Source organism: Telopea speciosissima, chromosome 11 (assembly GCF_018873765.1).
Source record: "Telopea speciosissima isolate NSW1024214 ecotype Mountain lineage chromosome 11, Tspe_v1, whole genome shotgun sequence".
NCBI lineage: Eukaryota > Viridiplantae > Streptophyta > Magnoliopsida > Proteales > Proteaceae > Telopea > Telopea speciosissima.
Window position 1 is genome coordinate 9,097,165 of NC_057926.1, and position 25,689 is coordinate 9,122,853.

General features: G+C 37.9%; 1 protein-coding gene and 1 long non-coding RNA gene across 3 annotated transcripts; both read left to right on the forward strand.

Moving 5' to 3' along the window:
• The first annotated feature begins 242 nt into the window (after positions 1 to 242).
• LOC122646709 lies at positions 243 to 13,876 on the forward strand. Its single transcript, XR_006330674.1, has 3 exons — positions 243 to 253; positions 7,580 to 7,582; positions 13,546 to 13,876. It is a non-coding gene; the product is annotated as an uncharacterized LOC122646709 (long non-coding RNA).
• A 77-nt stretch (positions 13,877 to 13,953) lies between these two features.
• On the forward strand, positions 13,954 to 23,940 carry LOC122645517 (wall-associated receptor kinase-like 1). Of its 2 annotated transcripts, XM_043838825.1 has the most exons (4): positions 13,954 to 14,509; positions 14,648 to 14,836; positions 22,438 to 23,608; positions 23,695 to 23,940. In XM_043838825.1, exon 3 carries the CDS (start codon positions 22,482 to 22,484, stop codon positions 23,568 to 23,570), a length of 1,089 nt encoding a protein of 362 aa, XP_043694760.1. In that variant the 5' UTR covers positions 13,954 to 14,509; positions 14,648 to 14,836; positions 22,438 to 22,481; the 3' UTR covers positions 23,571 to 23,608; positions 23,695 to 23,940. The 2 variants fall into 2 exon arrangements, with proteins under 2 accessions (XP_043694760.1, XP_043694761.1); XM_043838826.1 differs by lacking the exon at positions 14,648 to 14,836.
• The last annotated feature ends 1,749 nt before the right edge of the window (positions 23,941 to 25,689 follow it).

Genomic DNA, 25,689 nt, shown 5'->3' on the forward strand with positions numbered 1-25,689 from the left:
TTTGCGTAAAGATGAAAATCAGTGGGTGAAGCCTGAAGGTGCATCATGATAGTGACCATCAACTATAAACCCCTGTTTACCCAAGAAAAAAAAAAAGAAGAAAAACCATAAACCCCAGGCAAGCCACACAAATTCAAATGAAAACAAAAAAGGATTGTTTAGAAAGGTTGCATAACAATATGACCCTGCGCTTCCCTCACTTCAAGAACAGTAAAGCCTTGCTAGAATAGAATATTATTATTGTATGTGAATTGTTTACAAGAGATTACATAGGATTAGACTTCTACTAGGAAACGTATTACATATATAGGATCAGACATCTACTAGGAAACTTGTCTAGAGTTATCACAATTGGGAGAACTCAAGATACGTCAATACACCCCCTCAAGTGAAAGAATCGAAACCACAAATATTCAACTTGTCACACATGAACTGGAATCGAGATGTTGGAAGAGCTTTTATCAAAACATCAACCAATTGATCCTTCGTAGAAATGAAAAAACCTTAAAGTGACAGGTTACCAAAAAAATAAAAAAGTAACAATTGAGGTTGTGACCTAGATTCCACTACTAGAATTTACATCTACTTACTCCCAAAATTTCTTGTACCCACCCCACCCCAAACATTTTTGAAAGTTGTCTTCCATAACTGAAAGTCTTTCACTCTTTTGCCATTACCCTTTAGTCCTGCTAGGTCCCCTTGTTTTCCACTATCCAAATTTGTGATGAAACATCGTGTTTAGATCAGCTTTACTCACATAACTGTGATGATATCACTCTTCTTTTATATACAAATACGTCATAAGGACAGAAATAACCCAACTTTTTTACATTATTGGATGGTTGGGTGCCGCAAAGGGTCCATCCTGTTAGAACCCTTTCAATAGCATCTATTGCTAGCTGGTGCTCCTTTATATCTTGTCGGATTCTAGACTTCTAGTACTTTGGGTAAGTCCTTTTTGTTGGAGTATGTACATCAAACCTAAATTGAAAATGAATGAATAATATTATATTAATTTTGATCATTGCATGAATTATTTACGGGTTTGTAAGTTTGTTCTATGGGTCTTCACCTAAAACAGTTCTCAACTAGAGATAGGATCGAACATCCTATTTATATGATCGTTACATTGTATGTCACTAGAAATGATGATTTCAAGACATAAATGTAATTACACATTATGTGTGTGTATAGAAAAGAATCTGATACAATTCTTGCATGTGTTACTACATGTTGTATTAAAATGAGATATGTACTTGTCACCTTTTGACCCTTTGACTTGAGAGATCCTTATCGTTACGGTATTACGTTGGGGGTTTTAGACTTTTAGTACACCAATGGTTGATGTAATATGGACTATATATCTGTATACTGGATTCGTGATTGTGCATCATGTACGAAAGAGATGCTCAACAAAGAATCCACTACCCTAGATTAATTACTTATTCATAAATTTATAAAAATATATCTTATATAATCACATATATAAATAATCATATATTATATATACTTACATTACATATATTTGTATATATCAGATACATAAACTTACACAAAACACAAAAATTTGCCTCGCAATAGAATAAAATAAGTATACAAATAAATAGAAGAAACTATTATATTAGTATTAAAAATTACATTAAATATTTTTAAAATAACAAAAAATGAGTAAAAATATATTAACATAAAATATTTTTCTTTGAATAAATAACTAAAATATCTTAATTATACATAATTAATTATTTAAAATAAAAATCAATATAAATAAATTTGTAACACATCATTAAATAAACTTTTAGACCATAAAACACTAAAATACTAATTTATAAGCTGTTATGAATATAAAAAATTACAGAAATTCAATACCTTAAACATGTATCCACTAAATCGTATACTCTAACCCCTAAATCCTATATCCTATCCCCTAAATTGTAACCATTAAATCTTGAACCATATCATCTGAGGTAATTTACTCTAACCACCTATTCTAACTTAGAAAATATGTCTTTTCAAAAAGTTATATGACCTACTATACAAAAAAAAATAAAATGCAAGAAACTATTATTAGAAAATAAAAAATTCCCATGATGCGTGAAAAGATTAAAATACCCTTAAAAGTATTTAACTTATTTTTCATGTTCATATTATCTATTTTATATATATTTATCTTGAATATATTATATATAATGGTATATCTTACATATTATGTATAGATCTATCATTAGGGGTACTTTGGTCTTTTCATTGGGTTTGAGAGTTTTAAAATTTTCAAAACCAATCGATTGAAATGTATCACTATATTATGTCATATAATTGCGTCATAAGATGTATTTTCAAGTTTGAGATTACTATTGGTGCTATGGTTCTTGGTTTAGGGGTTACAGTGGATCATTATCACCTACAATTCTGACACCCTCCAATTCCCTACAATGCCTCACATGGGAGTGAAATGATCATTTACCCACTGCCTTGGGAAGTGTGTCCAGACAGTGGGTAAGTGGTCATTTCAGCTCCCATGTGAGGCATTGTAGGGGAATTGGAGGGTGTCAGAATTGTAGGAGATAAAAATTCGTTACAGTTGGTTTAGGGATACAGGGTTTTGGGGGTAGAGTCTAGGGTATGTGTGTGTGTAAGATAGATACACATATTTGCATTTGTTTATAAATATGTGGTGAGACTTTTTGCGTCGTTTTCTACAAACCTTCATCGTAGATGATACTTGTGCACATAAAGTTTTCTTAAAAAGTTGTTAGCCTATGATTTGTTTTGGTCAAAACTGTTTTTAAATCCTTTTAAAAATAAAGAATTTAATGTAAGTCCAAGTGGGAGAATGTTAGAATTTTAGTTCTAATAAAATTTCATATGGACATAATTAAATCCCTGAACCAGGCTAATTAGGGTTTTGATCTAATAAAGTGGGGTTATTAAGTTATATTAGAAGTCTAATGTGGACTGGCTTAGTGTGGGTCAGATAGATTTCTATTGGGACTGTGATGAGTCAGACCCTATAGGGATTACTATATAAGGAGAGATAGGTCCCCCCTCTACCCAACACAACTAATTATTCTCAATCACTATTGAGGAGTGCATTCTAGAAAGAGAGGGAGATATTCAGTGTTCATCGTCCCTGCGCATACGGTATTCTCATCAGGCCAGTTACTTTGAGAATAGAGGGGAAGTACCTAGATCTTTGTTCTTTATTTTCCACTGCAATCATCATCACTATGGATGCGAAACAAGGTCAGTGGTTCTATCCCTATTTTCTATTATTTATTTGATTGTGTTCTTGAACGTCCTATGGAGATCCTGGCTTTTGGGATTTCTTCCCTATTCGGATTGATTTATTCTAACATGTGGTATCAGAGCCTCCATAGATCCGTTTTTGAACCTATATGGATTCAAAATAATAGAACATAATAAGGGAATCGAAAATTTTTCGATTCGAATCAAGGTTTTTAGGGTTTTTTTTTTCAGTTTTCAAAAAACCCATACGGACACTAGCATTCTGTCAATTTTTTTAGCCGGCGAAAACAGAATCTGATCACATGGGGGCGTAGAGCTTGAAAATCAAAAATTTCAGTGGGTGGATCACCGTCGGCGGCTGCCGGACGCGCTCTCACGCGCCGACGGCAGTAGCGGGTGATCTCACTCGCCGACAGAAGTTTTTAAAAAAAAAAAAAGGAATTTATGGGGTTTTGCTATTGTGCGCCCCTAGCAGATACATAGTAATACTAATGTGCGCCGTCGGGTCGGGTCGACCCGGAGACCAGACCCGTTGACCCAGACCCGATTGGACCATAAGTGAACCGGCATGATTGAACTGGGTTTGGTTCAGAACTGATTCGGTTTGACTGAACCGGTTTGACCCTTCGGACTGGTCAAACCAGTACAGTCAACCGTTTTGGGCTGAAAACTTTGACCAGATTTTCTGGGGGCTACGAGACTCTGTTTGGGGTCCCCTTTTTTACGTTGGCTCTGTTTTTCTGTGCTCTACACAGTGGTGCCCTCTGTTTTGATCAGATATACATATTTTAAATATTTTTGATATTCTTTTGATGCATGCCCTTTTATGTAATTTATCGGTTCGTTCTATTGAGAACCGAACCAATTTTTGAATTACTGGAATATCTACCTTGATGAACAGAATATTATTATTTTTTTGTTAATTTTAAGACATTTAAAGCCCCTTGTCATAAATTATAAAATAACACATTGTTTAAGGATGTAAGTAATTTTGGAAAATCCCGAAAGAGGGTTTCATGTTTTCGACAGGATGCAGCCGCCAAAGCGACCTTCCTTGTTGGATTTGTGAAACACCGGTCTTATACAGTTGTGGGATGTCCTTCAACTCTGATGTGTGGTCATACACCCAAAGGTGGTGGTCATGTATTGGTACTTGAAGGGGTACATATACAGTATGCATGTGAATAGGTTGACCCTAGAATTCTGCACACCCAAAGATGGTGGATTTTGAAAGTTGAGCTGTATTCCCATGGCCACTGGTATGTAGGGATTTTTACAATTATATATTGAGAATTCAGCCCAAAGATATTTTCACAATGATGTGTGTAAAATTCTCATTAGCTTATAAAGTTTTCAAGCTGTACTTGCATCATTTTAATTATTATACTGCTCATTGTTTAAATTTTCAGTCACCTTCTCTGTCAATAATAATATGGTTACTATTGAGCTCCTCACTGGGTCAAACTTTAAGAAGTGGAAAGAGGACATTATGTTTGCTATGAAAATGGCAGATGTGCACACGTCCCTTGTTATGGATACACCAATGGAACTAACTGCTGATAGTACTGAGGATGAAAAGTCTGTGCATGCTGCATGGCAAAAGAGTAATCGACTCAGTATACTGTCCATAAAGAGGTCGATACCGGAACACCTAAAAAGTGGTCTGCCTAAGAAATGTACTGTCAGGGAATTGCTAGATGCAATTTCCAAGAGATACAAAGTTTCATCGAATGCTGAGATTGGGACACTTCTGCAAGGGTTATTTAATATGGAATATGATGGTTCTGGGGGTGTTAGGGATTACATTATTAGGATGGTTGATTACCAAAATAAACTCAAGGCCTTAGACATTCCTCTTCCAGATGCCCTAATTGTCCATCAAGCCTTAAATACCCTACCTTCTGAATTTGGCATCATAAAAACCAACTATATTTCCCAAGATGGAGTCTGGAGCATTAATGACCTAATTTCTAGGGTTGTGTCTGAGGAAGAGAAACTGAAGAAAGAGAAAAAGCCTACTGCCCTATTTACTTCCAAAGCCCGTAAGAGTAAAAAGTCTAAAAACCATACTCATAAGTCTGTCAATAAACAGTCCGATCAGACTAACAATTTGGGACCCAAGAAAGACTCTTTGAAGAAAGAGAGTGATCGCTGCTTCTTTTGCAAGAAGATGGGTCACATGAAGAAGGACTGTGACAAATACAAGGCTTGGTTACTCAAGCCTAAGCAGCCATCAGGTAATGATTCTTTGGCTTTTGTTTGTGAATCCAATCTATTAGAAGCCCCATCCAGTTCTTGGTGGCTAGATAGCGGTGCAACTAACCATGTTGCTTTTACCATACAGGGGTTCATAAACCGAAGGAGGCCAAACAAGGATGAATCAAGGCTGGTCGTAGGAAATGATGGACATTCTAACGTAGAGTTCGTGGGAGATGCCATTTTATTATTAGATTCTGGTTTTAAATTGACTTTAAAGAACACTTTTTATGTACCGTCCTTTAGGCGGAATTTAATTTCGGTTTCAGTTTTGGACATTAGTGGTTTCTATTTTGAAATAAAGAATACTATGGTTAATTAATTTTTTAATTCAACTAAAGTTGGTTCCTGCTTTATGTCCAACGGATTGTACAGTTTGTGTTTGTCTCCCACTGATATCTACGTCTCCTGTAATGTTGAAAGCGTTGTTTCTAAAAGACCCTTACTTAAAGAACGGTCTTTCACATTGTGGCATAAGAGGCTAGGTCATATTTCTGAGGCAAGAGTGGAAAGGCTGATAAAGTCTAGCATCCTGCCTACTCTCGAAAGTGATCTAGAAACTTGTGTAGACTGTTGTAAGGGAAAGATGACCAAAATAAAGAAGAAAACTGCAGTCTGTAGTTCTGACCTATTAGAGGTCATTCACACTGATATCAGTGGTCCCTATTCAGCCACATTGTGTAAAAATTTTTACTTCATCACTTTTACAGACGACTATTCCCGATATGGATACCTGTACTTAATTAAAGAAAAGTCTGAATCTCTTGACAAGTTCAAGATTTTTAGGACTGAAGTTGAGAAACAGTTAGGGAAAGTTATTAAAATTGTTAGATCTGATCGTGGCGGTGAGTATTATGGCAGACATGGCGATGCTGGGCAGCTTAAGGGCTTGTTTGCCAAATACCTTGAGGACTCTGGAATAGTTAGTCAGTTTACTATCCCAGAAAGTCCTGAACAAAATGGGGTCGCCGAAAGGCGTAACCATACCCTTATGGACATGGTGAGGAGTATGGTTAGTAAGACAAATTTACCTAAGTTCTTATGGGGTGAAGCCTTGAAAATTTCTCTTTATATCCTTAACCGTGTACCTACTAAAGCCGCTCCTCTTACACCTTTTGTGTTGTGGACCAACCGTAAACCCAGTTTAAACTATCTTAGAGTTTGGGGGTGCCCTGCAGAAGTGAAGTTGTATGATCCAACTTTAAACAAGTTGGATCCCAAGACTACTTGTTGCTACTTTGTCAGCTACCCAGATCATTCGAAGGGATATCAATTTTATAATCCCTGTAGAGGCACTAGGATTGTGGAGTCATAGACAGCGAAGTTTCTAGAATTTGATGTGGCAAAAAAGAATGACTGTTCTCAGACTGTTCAAGATAGTCACATGGTTGGTACATCGGTACCTATTCTTCTACCTATTCAGACGGATGTGGGGCATACTGTGCCATTGGTTACACCTGCTGGAGTTCAGGAGCTTGATATTGATTCCATCCCTGACATTCATGTAGTACCTGATGAGATTCCTCTTATTCAGGATGCGGTTGAGGATCCTATCATTGATGCAGTTCCAGCTGAGATTCCTCAGAATCAGGTTGAGGCAATAGTGGCACCATTACGGAGATCCACCAGGGAGAGAAGGTTAGCTATATCACCTATCTATGAGGTCTATTTGGGAGAACATGACTATGACATTGGTTGTGTGGTCGATCCAGTTACTTATTCAAGCGTTGTTTCTAGTCCTCAGTCAGATTTGTGGATAGATGCGATGAGAGATGAAATGCAATCGATGAAACATAATGATGTTTGGGAGCTTGTTGATTTGCCTAAAGGATGTAAGCCCATTGGTTGCAAATGGGTGTATAAAACCAAAAGAGATTCCAAAGGAAAAGTTGAGAGGTTTAAAGCCAGACTGGTAGCCAAGGGATTCACTCAGAGAGAGGGAGTAGACTACAATGGGACCTTTTCTCCAGTCTCCTCGAAGGATTCTTTCAGGATGATTATGGCATTGGTAGCTCATTTTGATATGGAGCTGCATCAGATGGATGTTAAAACCGCTTTTCTCAATGGCAATCTTGATGAGGAAGTCTATATGGTTCAGCCTGAGGGTTTTGTAGTGGATGATTCAGATCATCTTATGTGTAGACTCAAGAAGTCTATCTACGGCCTCAAACAAGCTTCTAGGCAGTGGTATCTGAAATTTGACAGTGTTGTGACTTCGTTTGGTTTTATGAAAAATAAAGTGGATCAGTGTATATATCACAAGGTTAGTGGGAGCAAATTCTGTTTTCTCATTCTATATGTGGATGACATCCTGCTTGCAAGCAGTGACCTAGGATGTTGCATAATACAAAGCAACTTTTATCTAGGGAATTTGACATGAAGGACCTTGGTGAGGCCTCTTTTGTTCTTGGGATTGAGATCCATAGGGATCGTTCTCGCCGTTTATTAAGTCTTTCTCAGAGGGCTTATGTTGATCGTGTTCTGGAGAGGTTCAGTATGCTGGATTGCAAACCTAGGAATGTTTCTATTCTCAAGGGTGACAAACTGAGTTCGACATAGTGCCCAAAAAATGAAGCTGAGAGGGATGAAATGAAGAAGGTGCCTTATGCTAGCGCACTTGGTAGTATCATGTATGCTCAGGTCTGTAACAGACCGGATATTGCTTTTGTGACGGGACTTCTTGGCAGATATCAGTCAGATCCTGGTCTTAGCCACTGGGTTGCTGCCAAGAAAGTATTGAGGTACTTGAAGGGGACAAGAGATTATATGCTGATTTACAGACATGTTTCGAAACTCAAGCTAGTGGGGTATACAGACTCTGACTTTGCTGGCTGTGAGGATGATAGGAAATCCACATCAGGTTATGTTTTCTTGATGGCAGGAGGGGCAGTATAATGGAAGAGTAAAAAGCAGACATTGGTGACCACTTCGACTATGCAGGCAGAGTTTGTAGCATGCTATGGGGTTGCTACTCAGGCTATTTGGCTCAGAAATCTCATAAAGGAGTTGACCATTTTAGATTTTGTGGATAGACCCATCCAGATATACTGTGATAACAACTCTGCTGTGTTAGTTATAAACAACAATAAAGGACTTAGAGGGTCTAAACACATGGAGGTCAAGTATTTGACCATAAAGGAGAGAGTAAAGGAAGGTGATATTGCAGTGGAGCATATTAGTATAGATGATATGGTTGCAGATCCCCTAACCAAAGGTCTTCGCCCTTGTGTTTTTGAGAGACATATCATGAGCATGGGCTTAGTTGCATCATGGGATGTGGTTAGTTAGTGGGAGTTGTTTTATTTTGCTTCATTGTAATTTAAAGTTTCTTTTCATCTGTATTTTTACCTTATGGTAAACTTTGATTTATATATATATCAGGTGTCATTGCATGCACTTTTTTTTAAACACATGAGTGTTTTATTTATTGACATGATGTATATATTTCTGATTTTAAAGTCTTAAAGAATGTGTTAACCTTAAGCAAGGCTGGGGCATTAAGTTGTTAGCCTAAAGGTATGTCTTGTAACACATAAAGTATAACTCGAGTTATTTCTGATGAGACATACAGATTCGTTAGAATCACAAAGTTTATTTCTCTAGTGAGCCTGTGCCACTTAAAGAAGAGAAATTTTGGACTGATAAATGGATAATACATAAGGAATTACTACGTGAGTACTATCTCGTTGCCACACTACCACATTGCATCCATGTTAGTAGAGTTGAGGGCTCTCGTGACCATGGAAGGCTCTGTGTCGCTTGATCATAGATGCAGTTACCGCCATGATTCGATGTCTAAAACTCTATGGGATAGGATTGATTTTCTAATATGACCTCTAGACCAATTTATTTTTAAAATTGTCCACATAAAGTTTTCTTAAAGAGTTGTTAGCCTGTGATTTATTTTGGTCAAAACTGTTTTTAAATCCTTTTAAAAACAAGGAATTTAATGTAAGTCCAAGTAGGAGAATGTTAGAATTTTAGTTCTAATAAAATTCCATATGGACATAATTAAATCCCTAAACCAGGCTAATTAGGGTTTTGGTCTAATAAAGTGGGGTCATTAAGTTATATTAGAAGTCTAATGTGGACTGGCTTAGTGTGGGCCAGATAGATTTCTGTTGGGACTGTGATGAGTCAGACCCTATAGGGATTACTACATAAGGAGAGCTAGGTCCCCCCTCTACCTAACACAACTAATTATTCTCAATCACTATTAAGGAGTGCATTCTGGAAAGAGAGGGAGATATTTAGTGTTCATCATTCCTGCGCATACGGTATTCTCATCAGGCCAGTTACTTTGGGAATAGAGGGGAAGTACCTAGATCTTTGTTCTTTATTTTCCGCTGCAATCATCATCACTATGGATGCGAAACAAGGTCAGTGGTTCGATCCCTATTTTCTATTATTTATTTGATTGTGTTCTTGAACGCCCTATGGAGATCCTGGCTTTTGGGATTTTGTCCCTATTCGGATCGATTTATTCTAACACTAGATTCCACTACTAGAATTTACATCTACTTACTCCCAAAATTTCTTGTACCCACCCCACCCCACCCCACCCCAAACATTTTTTAAAGTTGTCTTCCATAACTGAAAGTCTTTCACTCTTTTGCCATTACCCTTTATTCCTTCTAGGTCCCCTTGTTTTCCACTATCCAAATTTGTGATGAAACATCGTGTTTAGATCAGCTTTACTCACATAACTATGATGATATCACTCTTCTTTTATATACAAATACGTCATAAGGACAGAAATAACCCAACTTTTTTACATTATTGGATGGTTGGGTGCCGCAAAGGGTCCATCCTGTTAGAACCCTTTCAATAACATCTATTGCTAGCTGGTGCTCCTTTATATCTTGTCGGATTCTAGACTTCTAGTACTTTGGGTAAGTCCTTTTTGTTGGAGTATGTACATCAAACCTAAATTGAAAATGAATGAATAATATTATATTAATTTTGATCATTGCATGAATTATTTACGGGTTTGTAAGTTTGTTCTATGGGTCTTCACCTAAAACAGTTCTCGACTAGAGATAGGATCGAACATCCTATTTATATGATCGTTACATTGTATGTCACTAGAAATGATGATTTCAAGACATAAATGTAATTACACATTATGTGTGTGTATAGAAAAGAATCTGATACAATTCTTGCATGTGTTACTGCATGTTGTATTAAAATGAGATATGTACTTGTCACCTTTTGACCCTTTGACTTGAGAGATCCTTATCGTTACGGTGTTATGTTGGGGGGTTTTAGACTTTTAGTACACCAATGGTTGATGTAATATGGACTATATATCTATATACTGGATTCGTGATTGTGCATCGTGTACGAAAGAGATGCTCAACAAAGAATCCACTACCCTAGATTAATTACTTATTCATAAATTTATAAAAATATATCTTATATAATCACATATATAAATAATCATATATTATATATACTTACATTACATATATTTGTATATATCAGATACATAAACTTACACAAAACACAAAAATTTGCCTCGCAATAGAGTAAAATAAGTATACAAATAAATAGAAGAAACTATTATATCAGTATTAAAAATTACATTAAATATTTTTAAAATAACAAAAAATGAGTAAAAATATATTAACATAAAATATTTTTCTTTGAATAAATAACTAAAATATCTTAATTATACATAATTAATTATTTAAAATAAAAATCAATATAAATAAATTAGTAACACATCATTAAATAACTTTTAGACCATAAAACACTAAAATACTAATTTATAAGCTGTTATGAATATAAAAAATTACAGAAATTCAATACCTTAAACATGTATCCACTAAATCATATACTCTAACCCCTAAATCCTATATCCTAACCCCTAAATTGTAACCATTAAATCTTGAACCATATCATCTGAGGTAATTTACTCTAACTTAGAAAATATGTCTTTTAAAAAAGTTATATGACCTACTATACAAAAAAAAAAAAAAATGCAAGAAAGTATTATTAGAAAATAAAAAATTCCCAGGATGCGTGAAAAGATTAAAATACCCTTTAAAAGTATTTAACTTATTTTTCATGTTCATATTATCTATTATATATATATCATGAATATATTATATATAATGGTATATCTTACATATTATGTATAGATCTATCATTAGGGGTACTTTGGTCTTTTCATTGGTTTTGAGAGTTTTAAAATTTTCAAAACCAATCGATTGAAATGTATCACTATATTATGTCATATAATTGCGTCATAAGATGTATTATCAAGTTTGAGATTACTATTGGTGCTATGGTTCTTGGTTTAGGGGTTACAGTGGATCATTATCACCTACAATTCTGACACCCTCCAATTCCCTACAATGCCTCACATGGGAGTGAAATGACCATTTACCCACTACCTTGGGAAGTGTGTCCAGACAGTGGGTAAGTGGTCATTTCAGCTCCCATGTGAGGCATTGTAGGGGAATTGGAGGGTGTCAGAATTGTAGGAGATAAAAATTCGTTACAGTTGGTTTAGGGATATAGGGTTTTGGGGGTAGAGTCTAGGGTATGTGTGTGTGTAAGATAGATACACATATTTACATTTGTTTAGAAATATGTGGTGAGACTTTTTGCGTCGTTTTCTACAAACCTTCGTCGTAGATGATACTTTTAGCTGCATTTTTAAGAAACGCCGTTGTATGTTCTATATATGGCTACACTTTCGGTAAACAACATTTACCGTAGCAAATATATTATTTACGACAGTTTTCCGGCATTTTTTTTAAATGTTGTTGTTGACTAAATTTCTTTTAATGTATATTTCGCGGTTTTTCTTAAACCACCGTTAAAGGCCTATATATAGTGATCCAGAGGAAGATCCTCTACTTCCAAGCTGCCCCTACTGCCGTGCATCCTAGACACAACAAGGCGGTAAAGATCGCTTTACCCCCGCTCGGGCAAGGCACTCGAGTAGGGTTAGGGCGGTTTTTTCACCGCCTCACTATGTCTGTGGCGCATACGGCAATAGGGGCACCTTGACAGTAGAGGACCCTGACGCTATATATAGTAACGGTTTTCAATTATCACCTCCAAAAGCTCCCGCAACACTTTTCTTGACGCCGAGAAAGATCCTGTGCATCAGAGCAGCTCGGTTGCATGTGCAGTGTCAGGCTCAAGGCGGTGCGCTTTGATCGCCTTAACCTTGCTCGGACAAGGTGCTTGGGCAGGGGAAAGGCGGTCAAAGCGTGCTGCCTTGAGTTTGGCGCTGCACATGCAGCCCGGCTGCCCTGATTGCACAGGATCCAGGTCCGTAGTATACTACCACAAATTCTTGGAGCCAGGTTCCATTAATCTCCATGAATATTGAAGTCGGAAGGTCGTTTCAATCTTTTTTTTTTTTTTTTTTTTTTTGTAAGAGTATTTATTGAGAGGAATAATGTGACATAGCCGAGGCATCCAAAATAGGACAAAATTTTGTTGCAAACCGGACAGCAAGAATGTTCTAACTGCTTATAATCGGGATGCTAAAATGGAATCCTGCTCGTATTAAAAGGGGTACTTTAAAGTACTAAAACCTAAGAGGGTATTTGTGAACCCATGGGGCAGGCGGAGAGACTTCCAATGGGGTTGGTTTTGTGGAATTGTTGATCAAAACCACGAACTCTTTGTGGTTGGAATACACAATAGGAATGCATGCATAGATATATATGAAATGCAAGTAAATACATGCAAAGGTATTTGATTAAAGGGCAGGGATTCCTACGTAGTCGGTTGAGTATATACACATCCACGACCGGCGAGGAGGGTGTAAGGTTAAAAAATTGTTCCGCTGTGGGAAGTGGTTGTTGTACATGTACATAACGGCATTATGATGAACGCCGTTATAAAGCATAATGGCGTTTCCTACTTTTACCAAAAAAAGAAAGATGGCCGCTACTTTCATCGAAAAAAAAGAGAAAAAAGAAGTTTAAGTGGTCAAGTCAAGCACTCCCAAAAGAAAAGATTCTTCTCTCTCCTCCTTCATTGAAGGTTTGATCCCAACCGATAAATATGATAACTGGTGAGGCAAACGAGCACCCAATGAATTAAAAAACAACAAAGAATTAATTAAGCCATGAGTACTCCTTCTCTCGTGTTGCTTCCGTTCCTCTTCATCGTCCTGTTATGGCCAGCGGCGGCAACATCAACGTTTTTACCACTGACAAGGCCCAATTGCACTCGTCAATGTGGTAGTATCCAAGTTCCCTACCCCTTTGGCTTCGGAGCTGATGGTGAAGAGTGTTTTTACACAGAAGAGTTTAAGCTATTCTGCAACAACAGCTACAACCCTCCAAAACTGATGATGGGAAATGACGTGGAAATTATCAATCTTTCATTTGACGGCCAAGTGACTGCGCTTACTTATATATCTAAGGACTGCTACAACAAGTTTGGTGAACAGACTAGTTTTAACACAATCGCTGCAGTATCGAACAACCAAACCGTATTCACCTTCTCTGACACAGAGAACAAATTCACGACTCTGGGTTGTGACGTCTTCTCTAACATCACCGGTTACAATGGCCTGGATTTCCAGGCTGGGTGTAGCATGTTTTGCGTCAACAAGTCTAATGTGATCAATGGTTCCTGCACGGGCATAGGCTGTTGCCAGACCTCAATTCCCAAGGGCTTCAGAAGCTTCAACATATCTCTTCTCTTACCAGCTATGAGAATCACAGGAAGGTTTTTGATTTCAATACCTGCGGCTACGCCTTCGTCGTTCAAACTAACTGGTTCAACTTCTCAAACTCATTTCTCTCCGACTTCACCAGTAAATATAAAATAGATGATGAAGAATCTGTCCCTACCGTGTTGGACTGGACAGTAGAACTAAAGTCTTGTGAAGAAGCTGTGAAAAACCAGACTAGTTACGCATGCGTCGTCAACAAAAACAAAAGCGAATGTGTCACCTCGAAGAACGGTATTGGCTACAGCTGCATTTGTTCCAAAGGTTATCAAGGGAACCCTTACCTTGAACACGGATGCCAAGGTAACCAACCATATTCACCAACTCTATCTACTCTACTCTACTCTACTCTACTCTACTGTGATTGGTAAATCGTTTGGATTTGGATTGGATTTGATGATGATGATGATGATGATGATGATGATGATGATGATGATGAAGACGTGGATGAATGTAAAAGCCCTACTCATAACTACAGTGAAAATGCTAAATGCAAGAATAGAGTTGGGGGTTACAGCTGCCATTGTTCACTTGGCTATCGTGGAGATGGTTGGAAAAGTGGAACTTCTTTGTACGGTGCACTGAGAACAGGAAGTGGGTGTAAGGATAATGTCATTCCCATTATTGCAGGTATCTATCTCTATCCCAAATGTCCTCTAAACATACTTCCTGATCTCAAATTATATTGATTTTCTGTCCAAATCTTTAGATCTTACAAGTTTTTAATTTGGCATCCTGGAAGGATTATGGTTTTAAAAATCAGAATTGGATCGATCTTGATGGGACCGATCCACGATTCCTGTACAATTCTGACATCATATTCGACATCTTCTTGGAAATATTGATTCCGATTTTTAAAACCATGGGAAGGATCCTTTCTAGTTTCTAGTGAGCATTGACTGAAGAGGTCCAATGAATTGGAATCTCCCAATCAGCCAGTCAAACCCCACACCATCTCTCTCTCTCTCTCTCACACACACACACACACGTTTGAAGGTTAGGTGGTGCCTGTGAAGGGATCTTGGTGTGTTTGGTTGCGTAAATCTGTTGGAGTCTGTATTGATTCTGGATGGTCATCCACAAAGTTACCATTTGTGGATTCATTATTCTGAAAAATAAACTATTTGGTTATCATGATTCTGTGACATAAATCTCCCTGAAAAACTGTTTGGTTACTTTGAGTCAGTTGATAAAATATTGGTGTTTTTATATTAAATTTTAGTTTTTTATATTAAATATTAGTTTTTATATTAAATTTTAGTTATTTAATTAAATATTTATTTTTATTTAATTAAATAATTGTTTTTTATTCAATTGATTATTAGTGTTTTATTTATAAAAAAAAAGCATAATATTTAACTAAAAAATGGTATTTTATTTAATAAAAAATAAGATTTTATTTTTTTAACTATTAGTGTTTTTTTAATTAAATATTAGCGTTTTATTTTAATTAAATATTAGTGTTTTATTTTTTAATAAAATAATAATTATTAAAATTTTTTATTAAAAATGTTGCTTCCAGGTTGAATCATGATATTTAAATGTATTATGGAATTAGGTGGTCCATATGTTAGTTCACCTCTTAAGGTGAACATAGGAACGAAGCAACTTTAGTAAAAAAAGTGGAATCAGGTGGTTCTCTTAATTTTGTGGAATTACATAACCACACAGTTTTAATAATTAAGAATCACGATTCCACAAAATTACCATCTGTGGATTTACGCAACCAAACACACCCTTATCCTCTCAAGTGCGGTGCATTGCCCAGTGCACCTACGTGGTGCATTGGGCGGTGCACAACACTTGAGAGGATAAAAATCCATCACTCTCCTTGTGTGGTGCACCGTCCGATGCACCACGTAGGTGCACTCAGCAGTGCAAAAATTCTCTGTGAAGTAGTTTACGTGAAGTTAGTAAAAGCTTTATCTACCACTATAGACGAATCTTAACTTTAAATTAGGGTCAACTTTGTAAACCTTATTTTGGATGACTATGAATGCATAAAGATTTCTCTTTTTGGCCATTTTCTCCATCTCTTAGCCATTAAAAGTGTAAAAGATCAATAAAATTTATTTCTTGTAGCTAGATCTACAACAGTGTTGGATAAAAAAATACCTTTAAAAGAACTAAAGTTATGTGAAAACCTATGTTTTTCTTCTCGATTTCATTCTCTAGGGTTTCGGCCGATTCTATCGTATTCTTCATTGATTCCGATTTGGATTTGAATAAAAATTGATGGAGGCCGATCCCATATCCGATTATGAGCTTTTTAAAACTTAGTCATCCATGGTAGTGTTGAATTACACCTGATGGCACGTCACCAACAAAGTCTTAGGTCGTTGGCTCTGGCTAAGGGTCAAGTTACACCTGACGGCATGGTAACAACAAAGTCTCAGGTCATTGGCTCTGGCTAAGTGTCGAGTTACACTTGACGGCATGACAACAACAAATTCATAGGTTGGCTAAGTGTCATGTTGCACCTGACGGCATGGCATCAACAAAGTCTCAGGTCGTTGGTTGCAGCTATGTGTCAAGTTACACCTGATGGCACGGCATCAATAAAGTCTCAGGTCGTTGGCTCCGGGTAAGTTTCGAGTTAACCTGACAACACGACATCAACAAATATTCATAGGTCAGCTAAGTGTCAAGTTACACCTGACGACACGACATCATCAAATTCATAGGTCGTTGGATTCAGCTAAGTGTCCAGTTACACCTAACGACACGACGTCAACAAAGTCTCATGCCATTGGCTCAAGCTAAGTGTCAAGTTGCACTTAATGACATGACATCAATAAAGACTTAGGTCGTTGGCTTCGACTAAGTGCCGAGTTACACCTGAAGGCTCGTCATCGGCAAGCTCAAACCTTCGAGTCACCCGAGATAAGATCTCTGGGTCGGCAAAGCCAAGGTAACACCTCGACATCGGCAAGGCTCAAACATTTGAGCCACCCGTGATAAGATCGTTGGGTCTAAAAAGACAAGGTAACACCTCGTCATCATCAACAAAAGTGTTAAATCATTGGCTTTGGCTATGGCCGAGCAACATTTGACTACATGGTTTCATAAGCAAAAGTCTTAGATCGCTGGCTCCAGCTGCGACCAAGCCACATCTGACGATAAAAAATTCGTAAAAAGACCTCAAATAGTGACCTCTGGCTAACTGGGGAGCCAACAAAACATCTCGGGGCATATAAGACCTTAGTTCTTAGACTTTGGCTAAGTGCCAAGCTACAAAGACTAAGGAAAATTTTCAAAAAGGACCTCAGATGGTAATTGCTGGCAATAATTCTAAGGTACTTAATGTGTAGGGGCATGTAAGACTTTAGGTTGTAGACTTCGGCTGAGTGCAAAGCTACAAAGACTAAGGTAAAATTTCAGAAAGGACCTCGGATGGTAATCTCTGGTTATAGTGTCGAGATACCAAATGTCTAAAGGCATTTGAGACCTTGGGTCGTAGATTCTGACTTTGGTCGAGTTACAAGAATAAGGCAGAAAATTCAAAAAAGATCTTGGGATATAGACTCTGAATTTAGTCAAGCCACAAAGACCAAGGCAAAGATCTAAAAAGACCTCGGATAGTCGAGTCCAGCTAAGTGCCAAACCAACAAAACATCGCGAGGCATGTAAGACCTTGACTTTGGCTAAGTTCCAAGCTACAAACACTAAGAAAAATTTTCAGAAAGGACCTCGGATGGAAATCTATGGGTATGGTTCTAAGATATCCAATGTCTGGGGGCTTTGAGACCTTAGGTAATAGACTCCGACTTTGGTCGAACTACAAAGACTAAGGAAAAAAAATTCAAAAAGACCTTAGGTCATAGACTCTGACTTTGGTCAAGATACAAATACCAAGGCAGAGTTTGAAGAAGACCTCAGATAGTGGACTCTGGCTAAGTGTCAAGCCAACAAAACATCTCGGGGCATAAAAGACCTTATGTCATAGACTTTTTCCAAGTGCAAAGTTACGAAGACTAAGGCAAAATTTCAGAAAAGACCTCAAATGAGAATCTCTAGATATAGTGTTGAGATACCCAATGTCTGGGGGCATTTGAGACCTTAAGTTATAGATTTTGACTTTGGTTAAGCTACAAGACTAAGGCAAAAATTTTGAAAAAGACCTTGGGATATCTTTGGTCGAGCTACAAAGACCAAGGCAAAGATCGAAGCAGACCTCAGATAGTGGACTCCAGCAAAGGGCCGAGCCAACAAAACATCTTGAGGCATAAAAGACCTTAGGTCATAGACTTTGGCCAAGTGCAAAGCTACAAAGAGTATGGCAAAATTTCATAAAGGACCTCGGATGGGAATCTCTAGCTATAGTGCTGAGATACCCAATGTCTAGAGGAATTTGAGACCTTGGGTGGTAGACTCCGACTTTGGTTGGGCTACAAAAACTAAAGCAAAAAAATTCAAAAAAGACCTTGGGTTAGATACTCCGACTTTGGTCAAGCTACAAAGACCAAGGCAAAAATGAAAGAAGACCTCGGATAGTGGACTCCAATAAAGTGTCGAGCCAACAAAACATCTCGGGGCATAAAAGACCTTAGGTCATAGACTTTGGCCAAGTGCAAAGCTACAAAGAGTACGGCAAAATTTCATAAATGAACTCAGATGGAAATCTCTAGCTATAGTGCTGAGAGACCCAATGTCTGGAGGAATTTGAGACCTTGGGTGGTAGACTCCGACTTTGGTTGAGCTACAAACACTAAAGCAAAAAATTCAAAAAAGTCCTTGGGATCAGATACTCCGACATTGGTCGAGCTACAAAGACCGAGGAAAAAATTTGTAGAAAGCCTCGAATAGTAGACTCTCGCTACGGCCAAGCTACTTAACATCTTGGAGCATCTAAGACCTTGGGTTGTAGCCTTTGGCTATGTGCCGAGCTACAAAGACCAAGGCATCATTGGCAAAAGTCTCAGATCGTAGGCTCCGACTATGACCAAACTACATCTGCTGACACAAACACAATCTATGCTCTAAGTGATGGACTCTGGCCATGGTCGAGCTACCCAAACATCTAGAATAGCCTAAAACCTTGGGTTGTAGACCCAGGCTTTTGTCAAAGTAAAAAATATAAGGCAAAAAACCCAGAAAAAAGTGAGATGGTTAGTAGACTCTAGATAAAAGTGCCGGGCTAGACACATATGATGGGATAGGAAAAACCTCAGGTCGCAGCTTAAGGAGCTTGGCCATAAGATGAGACGAAAAACTTAAGGTCACGGCTCAGGTAGCTTGACCAATAAAATACTAGAGAACTTCTGTCATAAAGGCTCCGAGCTACTAGATGATCAAATTACTTTTCAGGTTATATGACGAAAAGGCACCAGTGCTATCCCAGACAGACAAGCTACTCCAAACCAAGGCGAAACAGCCTGTGGCCGAGTAGTACAACTTTCAAAGCATAAGTCATTTACAAGCTACATCTACTGAGGTAAAAATAAACCTTCAGTTAAGCAGTTCTAATGAACACACAGGGAGGGATCTTCGATAACCAAGCTAACAGCTTCTTAAAAAATCTCTTATACTCTCTCAGATTCATTAAATCCAAAAGATGTAGGGGCATCTGATATACATTAAAATTACCCATTGTTTGATGGTCGACACATGGCAACGGGCAAGCATTCCTTCCATCGTCATGTCAAATCTTAAAAAACAACTACCCCAACAACTGTGCAGTGAGTAAGAAGGCAGCAGCTTGCCAACGTATGCTTGCTAGCACACGACTAACTCCATCAACTGACTACAAAAACCTAAGTCGCTCCATTTTCTTCTATATAAAGAAGGATAGACCATTGAGTGAAGTAGAGGTGATTCTACATTATCTTATCACTCTGCTCTTCTTAAATGATCCCAGTTCAACACTTTCTACTATTGTTGCTCAGATTCTGACATACGCATCGGAGGGTAATCGCTTGGGGGAAACATCGGGCCCCTTTGCTCTCATCTTTAGTATGCAGATATCCTATGTGTCATCGACGTTCAGATTTTGGCCGCAATAGGTGTAACAACCTAAGTTAAATCGGTCAAACCAATCGAACCCGACCAATATAACTTAGACCAAACCGGACCAAAGTTAGTTCGATCTACTTTTGGACTAGGACTTCCCAAACCAGTTAAAAACTGAAAATGGCCGGGACTAATCAAAGTAGCCTGACCGAGACCGAAATCGACACAAAACCGAACCAAATTTGATAAAAAACTAAAAATCGAGAAAAATAAAAGAATTATAAAGAAAAAACATGTTTTGTAAGGTTTTTATTATATAAATATATATGAAAAATCTGAACGAAAATTGGACCAAACTAGTAATGGACCGTTAAGAGCCCAATAATACATACTGAAATCAATCTGAACCCAAAATTGACCAAAATCGAAAGTTAGCCTACTGGTTTGATTTTGGATTCATCCATTACTAGCCAAAATTAAACCAGTTTTGCCCGATCACACCGATAGTAGACTCTGAATTTTGTCATCCCCTGGTGATGACAACAACAAGATGCAAACAAACATCAGTATCTCTCAATAAGGACTCTTGCCGCTGCACCCAAGTCATATCACCCTCACATCCCTAAAAATGATTTAAAAGAACTTTTTACCAAATGCCGAAAGAGGTACTACTCACCTTGCTCGACCACGGCAGTTCCACTAGTCGGTTAACAGGCCGTGGGGGTTGGAGGAGGGCAGGCAACCCCCTACCGCTACCTCAACCACGACCACACCTCAGTAAGCACATCCTCTGCCTTGTTTTCTTGGTTTTTGGTGTCCAAAACCCCCCTTTCGATCCTTCTTCCAAGCCCCATCCACATGGGTTCGAACCCCACACTCCTGTTACCTTATCTGTAACCCGAGTCACCCAAAACCCCACTTTTCACCATTCTCAACTAAATTCGAGCCCATTTCAGCCGTTATTCTACCCGAAGTCCGAGTAGCAAAAACCCTATTTGCAATTGGTACTCTGCCTAAAGTTTGAGTAGTAAAATTTTCTTTTACAAGCGGTACTCTGCCCGAAGTCTGAGTAACCCAAATCCATTTTACATAGTTGTTACTCTGTCCGACAAGAGATAAGTAAGTTGATCGTCCGTCTCCACTTTAGCCATGGGACATCGTATATTTCGTATTTGGTATATTTTCCTTTATTTCGTTTATTTCGTGACATGTAGATCATTAAAGTAGCTTGCTATAGTATAAATATTAAATTTTATTTGTAAAATTTAGTTTTCCTCGTCTTGTTTTAGTGTCCATAAAGCATTTTAGTATACCTTGCATCCATTAAAGTAACTCATGTTAGCATGCATATCAACATTTTTAGCTACAAGCATTATGATAAGCATATTTTTGTGTGTTTGATGGATCACAAGTTAGCCTTACATGTTGGTTAGGACACATCATTAAGGGAGAATGTTCAAAATCAAGCATCTAGTAAAAAGACCGCTTCAACCGGGCGAGATGGGGTGCTAATACCTTACCACTCTCGTAACTTGACAACTTACTCAGACTCTCTGATCAGACCATATGGAATCATGTAGCCCTTTTTCACTCACCCCCGGATGGGGCTACACCCATTGGGCCCAAGGCCCTAATCCTAAGTGGCAACTCCATTTGTTTTTATGTATAGCATGATCTTAAACCCCCATTTTAATAATGAGTTTCAACATGATATCTATACTTGTCACCAAGGGACAACGAAAACCTACGGATCTCGTGCGCAAGGTGGAGCAACCTGCATCCGGAGGACCGCAGTACCCACACCGACCGACATCCCTACTTTTTATGTCAAACCAAATGGAGCTATACCTATAACTACTAGTGAAGGCCTTCTCTTTTATTATATTGCTATTAGACCCTCCCCCCCAACACCGAAAAAAATATATATATATATTAGGAAAGAAGTTTTTTTCAAGAGCTACACTTATATATTAGGCTGCAATCCTAAGCCCAAATTTCACCCCCCAAAAAAAATTATAAGCCCAAACTAGACATAGAATTTGGCTAAGCCATCAGGCCATATTTTTTTTAATTTATATTATGTATAAATCCTAAGCCCAAGCTAAGATCATTTGAAAAATGGATGTAAACCTATGTCTGAAGCCCTGGCCGAGGTTGGCTAGACATTACAACCCATCACTAGTCGGCTAGCACACCTCAACCCAAATAAAACCCTCAATGTTAGAGACAAGTTATAGATTAAAAAAATGTATACATCTAAAATCTGTTTTTAATTTGTGCAGGTGTTAGTGTATGCACCATAGCTTTACCTATCTTCATTTTGCTTATGTATTGGGCAATTAAGAAAAGACGGCTCATTAGAGAAAAATTCTTCCAACAAAATGGAGGTATGTTATTGCAGCAAAAAATAGCTTCGTATAAAGGGGTCCAAGATATTGCAAAGATTTTCACCATAAAAGAGTTAAAGACGGCAACCAATAACTTCCATGAGAGTCACATACTCGGCCAAGGAGGCTTTGGTACAGTTTATAGGGGAATCTTAACCTCTGGGAAAGTTGTTGCCATTAAGAGATCCAAAATTATGGACAAAGGCCAGGTTATACAGTTTATAAATGAGGTTGATATCCTTTCTCAGATCAATCATAGGCACGTGGTGAAGCTCTTGGGTTGTTGCCTAGAGACAGAGGTTCCTTTGTTAGTTTATGAATTCGTCTCCAATGGAGCCCTCTACCAACATATCCATAGAGAGAATAAAGCAGCTCCTCTTTCATGGGAAAATCATTTAAGAATTGCTGCAGAAACGGCGGATGCACTGGCATATTTGCACTCTTCTCATTCAGTTCCTATTTTTCATAGGGATGTCAAGTCTTCTAATATACTACTGGATGATAAATACAATGCTAAAGTATCTGATTTTGGAGCTTCAAGATTGGTTCCTCTGGATCAAACTCTAAAGACAACAATAATTCAAGGGACTCATGGGTACTTAGACCCGGGATGTCTTCCTACAGGCCAACTAACTGCTAAAAGCGATGTTTATAGTTTTGGGGTTGTTCTAGCAGAGCTTTTGACTGGGAAAGAGCCGATTTTTATGGATGGATCTGGAGAATGGATACTCCTTGCAACGTACTTTGTATCTTCACAGAAAGATGGGAATCTTTTTGGTATTCTTGATGATGGAATAGTAGACGACGACAGGAATAGACAACAATTATTGGTAGTTGCTGAGATTGCAAGAAACTGCCTAGAGGAGAGAAGGGAAGATAGGCCTACAATGAAGGAAGTTGCAAAGGATCTTGATTCTTTGAAAATGATGTATGAGCAATCATCATCACAACATATTCAGGAGGAGACTGATTTTTCTCTTAGTGGACCATCAACGAGCACTATGGATCCAACTCTTGAAATAAGGTAATAGTAATAGTTTTATTGATGATGATCTTTGCGAAAATGACAAAGGTAAATGTGTTAGTTTTAGAAAATAACAATGGGGTAGATTTCAAGTTTTCAGTTTTTATCTTAATAAGTTTCCTCTTCATGTAGGTGAGAAGAAAAACATGGTAGTGAGTTAAGCACTTCAAGGCTTATTCTACACTTGGATGCAGAAGGAGTTGTGAAACCTTTTTTCTTGTAAATGTTCTTATTCTGTGGAGTGTGAGTTCAAGAATGTTGGCTTAGATTTTCTATACTTGTTAGTTTATTTTGAATGATTGAATCTATCTTTTTTTTATGGTGTGATAGTCAACATGCAAGAATTAATCACAATTTGGAAGCTTTGGCTTTTAGGCCTGATTTGGTATAATTTTGATTTCAGTTTTAAATTGATTTCATGAAATATTTAAAAATTAGATTTTTAGTCAAGAACTTGAAAATGACACCTTTTACCCATCTCCTTCGTCCTCTCCGAAACAACCACAGAACATAATCGAATTCTGCTGTGACCAGGCAACATTTGAACCAACCACCCCCTACAACCTTGAATCGGCATCTCCAATCACCTTGCACGAACCCTTGCAACATTTGAACCAACCACCCCCTGCAACCCTGAATCGGCGTCTCTGATCACCCTACAAGAACCCTTAAATCACCTTAGCTACACCATCACACCTGTCGTTGTCGTTCCCATTGTTGTACCCTGTCTGTAAACATCCCTGCATCACTAGGTTCATTTGTAGCCAAAGGCCCATCAATCGTCCTTCCTGAAATTGTAGCAATTTTTGTTATAGATGGTCCACTGAAGTGTTCTGGAGACTAGCTCTATTCTAATTTACCCACTCCAATGAACTTAGTTATTTCACTTGACTTTGTTTAATCGGTTGGGGTGTTATTTGAACTTATCACTACCAACTGCCCAAGGCTCGATGGTAAGCTTCACAGATGGTCCATGTGCAATCTGTGCATCAAATCCAATTTGCTCCCCATGTTTTATCATATGATTTGGACTATGTTGCCTCAATTCCCAGAATCTTTCTCTAGATAAAGAATTCAAATGCTTAGATGATATTTATTGCATTAACATAGCTTTCTCTCTGATAGTGATGCAAGCCACCCTACGCGGTTGCTTGAAGACTGATCGGGAGAGTACCTCTCTTCTTAAATAAAAATCTGAAATTTTGGCAGATTGACCTCCGGGTAGTATTTTAGGGATAACTTTATAATGGAATATGGGTTTGAGGTGATTCAAAATGGGTTTTGAAGAAGACTGAAAGAGCTATGACTTTGGTTCTTTAAGGTTTTGCAAAATAAGAACAGAAAAAGTTGATAAGGGATCGTGAAGTGAGGGTCACTGCACAGATCCGAATCTGAAAACCTAAAGAGAACCTAGGGATGCAAGAAGCTTCAAGAGATCTATTATTCTAGGTGGATAATTGAAGTGAAGCCCTTAAACTCTTCACAGTTGAGGGTGCAACTTCTTCAAGGCTGCACAAGGAAGACCTTACTCTTCTAAGCATGAGGAAACTTTTCTAGGTTTCTTTAGAACACTTCAAGGTTCTCATAAGATGCTAAGAGGCAAATTGGAATTCTCATTCATCAAAATTAAACTTCCTATCCATTACATGAGAATGGCCGCTATTTATAGGCCTTACAATCCTTGAATATATCAAAATGATTTCAGCCATCCCTTATAATCCTAGGGCTGAGATTGTACATAGAGAAAATAAAGGGAAAAACATATATAACTTAATAATTTCAATACATAGAAACTTGCCCCAGTGTGGATACTTGTTCCTAGGCATTGATACTTGTTTCAAGGGGAAGAATTGAACTGACCAAGAGAGTGTAGCTTGGATCAATGAAACTTTGGGAGAAGGGTTGCCACATAATCTTTCCACTAGGGTAGTTGGAAAGATATCCAATAGGGACTCTCCATATCATTATCCACTAAGAAAAGACTCTTGTTATTGACCATGGTTGGATTCCACATCAGCATCCACTAAGAAACTAAAAAGTTACTTCCCACATGTCAAACCCTAAAGCTTCTATGATATCTCAACCGTCGATTTCAATTGAGCTTTCATGGTTGAGATTAAATC

Coding starts and splice junctions, on each gene's coding strand:
- LOC122645517 (XM_043838825.1), top strand. CDS start 22,482: ATGTATTGGGCAATTAAGAAAAGACGGCTCATTAGAGAAAAATTCTTC.